The sequence below is a fragment of the Eschrichtius robustus genome, chromosome X, assembly GCF_028021215.1.
Source record: "Eschrichtius robustus isolate mEscRob2 chromosome X, mEscRob2.pri, whole genome shotgun sequence".
Taxonomy (NCBI): Eukaryota; Metazoa; Chordata; class Mammalia; order Artiodactyla; family Eschrichtiidae; genus Eschrichtius; species Eschrichtius robustus.
The window spans coordinates 105,222,569-105,231,429 of NC_090845.1; the positions used below are offsets into that span (position 1 = coordinate 105,222,569).

Below are 8,861 nucleotides of genomic sequence, written 5' to 3' on the forward strand. Positions count from 1 at the left end.
GTGGTCCCGAGGGTTGGCCGGGGAAAGATGAGTCTTCGGATTGGAAGGCGGGGAGAAGCTTAAAGCAGGGGAAATGGAGTCGGAGTGTCTGGCTCGCATCAGGTGGCGGACGGGGCCTCACACAGAACCTGGCAAGGCCGAGCGGGTCGCTGTGCGACGAGCAACTGGGGGTGCGGAGGAGGGCAGCGTGCTGCGTCGCGGTTAGCTAGAGGATGGCGTGGGGATGGCGTGAGGCTGGGGCCAGGCCTCGCAGGTATTGCTGAGGGGTGTGTTCCGCAATCTCGGCGGCGGGGTAGGCAGGATCCGGCTGGGGGAGGGGAGCTACCATCCCGAGGCAAGGTGGGGGTCCTGAGCTAGGCGGGCCCCGATTGAGCAGCGCCGGGAGCTTCGGAGGCCGCGGGGAGGCGGGGCTGAGAGGCTCCGCCCATCCGGCCCTGCCACCGCCTGGCTCCGCCTCCTCCGCTGGCTAGTCCTTGTCCGCCGGGCCCCGCGCGCCACTAGCTCGCGGAGAGGGAGGAGAAAGCCAGTTCCGGAGCCCTCCCTATCCCGGCCCAACCTTTGCTCTAGCGATCATGGCTGCCGAGGATGTGGCGGCGACCGGCGCCGACCCGAGCGAGCTAGAGGGCGGCGGGCTGCTGCACGAGATTTTCACGTCGCCGCTCAACCTGCTGCTGCTCGGCCTCTGCATCTTCCTGCTTTACAAGATCGTGCGCGGGGACCAGCCGACGGCCAGCGACAGCGACGACGACGAGCCGCCCCCGCTGCCCCGCCTTAAGCGGCGCGACTTCACCCCTGCCGAGCTGCGGCGCTTCGACGGCGTCCAGGACCCGCGTATACTCATGGCCATCAACGGCAAGGTGTTCGACGTGACCAAAGGCCGCAAGTTCTACGGGCCTGGTACGGCGGCCGGCCGGGGGCCCCAAAGACAAAAGAAGGAGCCCCGGCACGGGGCTGGGTCCCGGAGAGGCGAGGGGGAGCGGGGCGCCCCGGGGAGGTGGGGGCGGAATGGCGGCAAGCCGGGGAGGGCGGGGCAGGGCGGCTCCCCGGGCGGGCAGGGGGCAAGAGGCGTCCTAGAAGGGCTGCGGGCCAGTGGGGAACGCAGAATTCCCGGTCCGCGCCGCCAGCCCCGGCGTGGGCTGGAGGAAGACGGCTGAAGCGCCTAAGCCGGGGGCGGGTGGGTGAGATCGCGAGGCTGGAAGGCGGGGGCTGGGGGTGGTGGCACAGCAGAGCGCAGTGTTGGGGGGGTTTCGAAGGTATCGGGTTTGAGGGTTCCTGGAAGGAGGGGATGGTGTCTGGCTGGAGAAAGGAAATGAGGGTGTCTCGAGGGAAACCTGATGGGGGGGAGGGCGGGAGGAGGTAGGGAGGTCCAGCCTTGGAGGGGACGCGAAGGCCGATGACGCCAGGAGTAGCCATGGTGGAATGTGAGGTTCTGGGAGAAGGGAATCGGAGATGGGATTAGCAGCAGGTAGGAGCATTGTGCGTGGCGGTGAGTTATGTGTGTGTGCGTATTCAGTGTATGCGGCTTGTCAGTCGTGTGAGTGTGTGTGCGTGAGCGCGCGTGCGCTAGGAATGTGGCATGTGTCAGGTATGTGTGTGGCATGTGTTTGGTATGTGTGTGCGCGCGTGCTGTGTGTGGCAGACGGGGAAAGCTGGGAGGTGAACAAGGGAGGCTCCATGGGGGAAGGGAGCTGGATGAGGAAGGCTGAATGTAGCGGACGACAGGAATGTGGCAAGACGAGAAGGTAACACAGTATTATACTCCGTAGCAGGAGAGAAAGGACTAGAAGCCAAAAAAAAAAAAAAAAATTAAAATGGAGGGAGGGAGAAGTGGGAGGATCCGGAGAAACAAGAGGGGTAGGGCTATGATGGCCGCTGGGTGTGGGGATTTCAGGAAAAGCCAGCCAGAGGGGAAATGAGGGGTGGGTGACTGCTGAGCTGTTGGAGGGGGACAGGCTTGACGGGGCCTTGGAGATGAGGCTTTTCCAAGCTTGGTTGCGGATCAGAATCACCTGATGCGTTTGAGGTACAATACAGATTCCTGGCCTAATATCCATAACCGCGGGAGGGGGGGAAGATCGAGGAATCTGCATTTTAACACACCCCCGCCCCCCAGGCAAATTCGAGAAGAATCCAGGTTTGGAAAGTTCTGCTTTATAGAACGTTTGGATCAGAGGAGGAAGAAGAGATTTTAGCTCCTCCGATATGGATGCTTCTAAAAATAAGGGGGCTCAGGGAGTATGGCCACTGCTCTGGAGACGAGGAAGAGGATAGCAGGCAGTGACCTGCCTTCATCCCGGCTCCTGGTTTGTTTTACTCTCCCAGTCCAGCTCATCAAAATCAGATGTGCTAAGGTTCTTAAGGAACTCTCCCACTTAGCAGTTTTTCCTCGTGGAGGATTTTAGAAGACCTACTTTCTGTAGGCATGTAACGGTCAAGACGATTTGAAAACCACACCTACATTACTTGTCACTTACAGTGGCACACCTAAAGGCGTTATCAATAAGCATAACCATGTCAACATCTGTTCTTACTGAGCTACACCATAAAGCAGTTGAAACGCGTGCCTGGAGCATCGTCACATGACTGTAGTTTGCAAAGTCATTGAGAGGAATGTAGGCCTGTGTACGGAGCCCGAAACTGGGAGTCAGGCAACCTGGGTTCTCCGCCTGGTTGGATCACTGACCAGCTGTGTGACCTGGAGCAAAGCAGTGTTCTCTCTGGGCCTTAGTTGTCCCTCTTTAAAATGATAAGGATGGCCCATTGTGAGAACTCTCGGTCTCTACCTGCACTATTGTCCAGTGAGGCCATGAATATGTGACAACATCATTGGGAAATTACACTTGATGTTATAAAGGATTCCTAAAAATTATTCATTGTTTTTAATGATATTATTGTATGCATGGCACTTTTGTGGGTGCTGGGAATATAGCAGTGAACAAAATAGGCACAAATCTGCTCCTGGAGCTTACATTCTAGTGACTGTACATTCTGGTGAATAATATATATAACTCCAAAGACTTTCAGTGCTCCCCTCAGATTGTTTAAGTATTCTGTGACCATAGTTTCTGAAATGGTGAGGTCCAAACCCGTACACTTGGCCTATTTACCTTCTCTAGTGGAAACGGTAGTATGTAATGATGATTAAAAATAACCATTTTTCTTTGGACTCGTATGTGCATTTAAAAGTTGATCATAAATTTCGTCTAATTTGTAAAAATAAAAGAACCCTGGTGGATTGAGGTTTCAGGTGGCCAGGTCGTAATGAAACTTGATCTGTTCTCATACTTGGCATGGTGGTTACCTACAAACTTTTTCATGTCAGACTTGCTACTCAGTCCACCTTTGGGGAAACAACACATTGTTTAAAGTACACTGGCTTCTCTTCATTTACTTGTGCAATATTTAAATACGCCTAAAAATCCACTGTAAGTACCTACAGAATGATTCACTGCTCTCTTAGACAAAAATTTAGTATCATATACAATAGCATAATATTATGTATAATAGCATTCAGATATCTTACAGAATTTTCACAGTCTTCAAGCCCACCCAAAACAGGGTGACAGACCTGAGCCCCGTGCCATCTCTTCTTTGTTGACACTGAAGATTATGTAACCTGTGGAGAGATTTCTGAACCACTGATATTCATAAAATGATTTCTCCTGCAGATACCACATGTTAATGTTTAACACAGTCTAGTCTTGCAACCAAAGATGTCTATAAGACGCTTTTGACTCATTAAATCGTATCAGAGTATGTTTATAAGAAGATGTTTTCATTTACACTTTAGTGTTTCTTATCTTCAGAATCCATAACTTTCACTGATGCAGCCCAAGTGCCTAGAACACAGCCAGGCTCCAGGTTCAATGTCCAGAAGTCGAATTCTGACCCACGAACTCACTATTATCTTGGATCATTCCCTACTAACACCTTCCCCCCCAGGAGATAATCATTTATGGCTTTTTTATTAGCTGTTTGAAAATCACAAGAAATGAATGCTAATGTATAGCATTTTGATTTAGTTTTAGTTGTTTAAAAGTTTAATGACAACAGGTCTTTCAGTATCCACTAGGTAATGATCAAAGGATCAACATCACTTATGGTTTCCAAATGGAATTTGATACTCAAAAAGCAGGCTCTCCATGTTAATGGGTAAGGAAGCCATTTTCTGTGTGTGAACCACAGAGAAATTGACTCTCCATGTTAATGGGTAAGGAAGCCATTTTCTGTGTGTGAACCACCGAGAAATTGACTCTCCATGTTAATGGGTAAGGAAGCCATTTTCTGTGTGTGAACCACAGAGAAATTGACTGCCTAATAAATAATCGACTTTGGTTTGGTTTTGTTTTGTTTTTAAAGAGGGGCCATACGGGGTCTTTGCCGGAAGAGATGCATCCAGGGGCCTTGCCACGTTTTGCCTGGATAAGGAAGCACTGAAGGACGAGTACGATGACCTTTCTGACCTCACTCCTGCCCAGCAGGAGACCCTGAATGACTGGGACTCTCAGTTCACTTGTAAGCGGTTGTTTTTTTTTTTTTTTTTAATTGTGCCTGGATCAAATTTCTACCAGTAATGGGATTCACGGCAGTACAATAGTTATTACTAAGCAGGCTGCAACTGGGAAGCGTTTTGATAGGCTCCTGAATCTTGGACGGATCAAGTTCATGGCTTGAAGTAATTGCAGCAGTGCTGAGTCACTTGCCGTGATTGCATACCAATTTCTAGCTAGTTCTCTGTGGAAACCTGGGTTTCTGTTTTTTAAATTTTTGAGAGGTTTGCATAGATTTCACAATAGGATTTGGTGCTTGGTGTGCAGGGGAAAGGAGAGTGGCCATCTTGGCTACAGAAAGAGGGATTTTCATAAGCCCTCACTTGTAGAACTTGCCGTTTAAAAGCAGCCCACATTTCTGTTAAAGAATGAGAGACTTGTATTCTACAAAACAGCTTCTCTTTGAATCTAATTGAGCCTAACTATAGGCCTCATCTACAAATGATGCTTATAATCTGCCCAGCAACAATGGTGTCTGCGTTTTTAAGAAGAAAGCAAAAAGGAGACACTTGTTTCCTGGCTTATGGTATGGGCTGAGGTCTCTGGGGGGGAGTAAGGACGGGGGTTAAGTTCATATTTTGAGAATTGGGGAACTGGCTTTTGTCCAACCCAAGTGTTTGATGATCACTTTAGCAATATTTCACTGCTAAGAATTTGAATAATAATCTTTCCCAGCTTTGAAACAGTATATAAAGACAGTGACCATTTCCTTGAGGGGGATTTTTCATTGTAAATGTCATTTTCTATTTGCCATTCTCTATAATCTGTTAAATATTATTGGCTTTTTTGGCTAAATCCAACCATTTTCTTTGAAAACAATGCTGACTTCAGAGAGTTCTGGATTAATAATTAGCCAGGTATGGCTCTACCTTTAGAATTTGGATCCCAAGCAGACTAATAGCTTTCAAGTCCAGAGGCAAGTCTTTTTACTCTGAAAACATAATTCAGCTATCTAAGAGTCCCTCATTTTTTGCATCTTCAGGATGCCTTTGTAACAATAGATTCTTCTATATGAAACCAATGAGTCGTAATTCATAACTTACAAAGCTCTATTTTCTAGGGCTTGCCTTCATCAGTGGGGTAAAAAGTGTGGTTCCCCCAAACGCTTAAACTAAGGCTAGCCCCAAATACTGTTGTGACACTTCAGCTACACTCAGAGCTGGCGTGGATTCCCCTTAAGGCAGGTTTCTGAGGCGCCACCTGGCTTTTATTTGTCTTGCACAGTCCCAAGCACCCTAGGGACCTTTATAAAGTGTTCAAATAGGGAAGTTACAATTGTTCCTGACGATTATTTCACACCAAAGTAGCTCCGGTTGCCTGGTTAAACACATTGGTTACTCCTCTAATTCCTACCGATGCTCAGAAAGAGGAGTTCTTTTGGCCTCTGACTTTGAGATGATTAACCCTACGTTAGCTTGGCCCTAATAATACAGGCAATATGGTGGTTGTCTGCTGACTCCGCCCCTTCTCAGGTCCCTTACGTTCTGGTTGCCCTCTTAAATCTATTTTCTCCCAACATCTCCAGTGCTCTCTGGCCTCGCTGTTACCACTTCCCTTTAACCACGTATAGCTGTTGCCCCGAGTTGGGGGAGAATTCCGTCTCCTGCTCTACCCCTTCACCCACTAGACTATTATCACTCCTTCCCTTCACTGTCAGACAACCACCTAGTAATCCGTGGTTGTCCCTAACCATTGCTCCATCCCTCCTTGCTCCCTGCAGTATGGTTTCTACCCCCCCGCCCCGATTCCATTGAACCTTCTTTCTCAAACGTTTCCAGGGACCTGCTTCTTGCCAATACTGATTTCACTTCTCCAGTCCCTGTTGTCAGTCTCCAGTCACGTGCCCCTCCAGAGTGGCTCCCTCTCCAGAGTCCCCATTTCGGTCCACGGAATCTCCAGTTTTCACTTCATTAACTCATGTTTCCAGCTTCCTTTACGTGTCTCATATCCTTCCCTTCGCATCCCCACGGACACCCCCTCCTCCTGGCTCTTGTTCCTCTGCATGTGGATCCACCTGCTGGCCTCCTGGTCACCCTGCTCCTGGGCTCTCCTAACCGTAATCTGCCCTGCCCTCTATACACAGTGATACCGTTGTGGCCACAGCACTGTTTTGCCCTGTCATTCCTTTGTTGTAAACTTTCAAGGCCCTTTGCCACCTATGGGATAAGTCCGGACTCCTCAGGCTGGCTTTCCACATGTCTTAAGATTTCCCCACCCTGTTTGGCTAGCGCTACTCCCAGTCTACTCCTGCCAACTTGGTCTCTTTATTGCTCCCCCAGATACATTCGGTCACACCTGCATGCCTTTGTGTGTGGTATTGCATTTTCTGGAAACCCCTCCCTCCCCAAGTTCTTCTACACATTTTCCAAAGCATATCCTTCTCCCACAAAGTGTTGTGCAACCCTTCCACCTAAGTCATAACAAGCCCTTGCTCTGCTAAACCTCCTATGCACAAACACAACTCATTCTGACATTACCTTGCACACTCGTTGTCAGGCATCGCTACCTGTTCTATATTTCTGTCTGCTGAACAAAACTCTTAACTCCCTGGGACTTGGCTGGGACTGTGGTATAAACCACCTTCAAGAAGCCCAACAAGCTACTGTGTCGTTTGTAGGCCTCTCACAAAGTGCTTTCAAATGAAATGTCATGATTTTTCTCGAAAGCGTGAGAGTGACCATTGTGTCTTCCCCTCTCCTTCCAGTCAAGTATCATCACGTGGGCAAACTGCTGAAGGAGGGGGAGGAGCCCACCGTGTACTCAGATGAGGAGGAGCCGAAAGATGAGAGCGCTCGGAAAAATGATTAAAGCCTTCGGTGGAAGCATATCTATTTTTGTATTTTGCAGAATCATTTGTAACATTCCAGTCTGTCTTTAAAACATGGTGATTTCAATATTTAGAGAAGTTTTGAACTTGCTGTACATTTTTTAAATTAACATCACTAGTGACACTGATAAAGCTAACTTCTGTCTTAGAATGCATGATATGTTCGTGTGTCACAGATCCAGAAAGTGAACTGCAGTGCTGTAATACAAATGTTATTACTGTTTTTCTTCTATCTGTAGTCAGTACAGGCTGCATTTGAATTTGTTTTTCCTGAGAGACAGGTAAGACGTGGGTATTTGCCCCAAACAGGTAAAAATGTTAAACGTGCGAAGTCCTTCAAGCATCAAGGAACAAAGGATCAACTTTTAGTCATGATGTTCTCTGAAGACAGCAAATCCCTTATTTCTCAATTGACTTAACTGCATGATTTCTGTTTTATCTACCTCTAAAGCAAATCTGCAGTGTTCCACAGGCTTTGGTATTGATTAAAGAGAGGTGTCCAGTAACAAAACGAAATCTCAAAGCTGGGCTCAACTGCAAGAAATCTACTTTCTTTGTTTCCAGTCTGCACCATTGTCCTTGTCCGCCTTGGGACCCTCAGATGCCCTCATTAACATAGTAATCTACAGTGAGGATTAAAACAGGATGTGAACATTCAAAAGCAAGCTTTGGAAAGAATCAGCTGGCTTGCCTAAAAACCTGAAATACATGAATAAGATTGTAGGACTATCTTCCCAATCCCCACGTTCATGGTTATTTTACGTGGTTGGATGTGAGAGAGGGGCATGCAGGACAGGGACAGGTGATTGCTCTCCTAAGAGCCTTCACACCCCTGAAGAATGAGGAAACCGTATACATCCCTAGCCAAGTGGTTTTTAAAGTGTATGCATAAAGTAACAGTTATTCTTCTGTTGTTACAAAACTATAGCCACTGCAAGAGTAGTAGTCAAGTGTCTTGGTCTTTGACATTGGTCTTTTGATTAACAATAAACTTAGCTTAAGTAGACTGTACAGTTGTATGAATTTGTAAAAGTATTATATGAACAATTAGGTTTCTTGTAGTTGAATAGTCATTGTATTTTCTTGTGAACTGTGTTTAATGGTTTTACCTCAAATCAGAAAACAAAATGAAGTGCTTTGGTCAGTTAATAAAATGGTTTTACCCAGTATAGTGTGGTGGGTTGCCCTGTTTTTTTTTAAACCTTAATCTGAGTAGCCAGCTTCAAGAGTTTCACTTTTGAGTGACTTTTTTGTATTCCAAAAGAGATGAGTAAAGGGGCAGAACTTTACAGAGGCCTCACACCACAAACCAAATACCAGCTTGTCCTGTTAAAAAAAATAGTGAATTGAATTTACTTTTTGTGACTTGTCAACTTCTGCCTCTTTAAGTCAGAACTTAATAAACTCAAAGGCAGACTTCCACCTTGAAGTGTACAGCAAGGTCACTAAGGAGTAACTCTAGTGAAGATTGTTACCGAGTGCCA

The 8,861-nt window shown here is 47.3% G+C and overlaps 1 protein-coding gene across 1 annotated transcript; it reads left to right on the forward strand.

Moving 5' to 3' along the window:
* Positions 1–485: 485 nt before the first annotated feature.
* On the forward strand, positions 486–8,546 carry PGRMC1 (progesterone receptor membrane component 1). The gene is made up of 3 exons (XM_068532770.1): positions 486–897; positions 4,360–4,515; positions 7,255–8,546. Exons 1-3 carry the CDS (start codon positions 573–575, stop codon positions 7,356–7,358), a joined length of 585 nt encoding a protein of 194 aa, XP_068388871.1. The 5' UTR covers positions 486–572; the 3' UTR covers positions 7,359–8,546.
* The last annotated feature ends 315 nt before the right edge of the window (positions 8,547–8,861 follow it).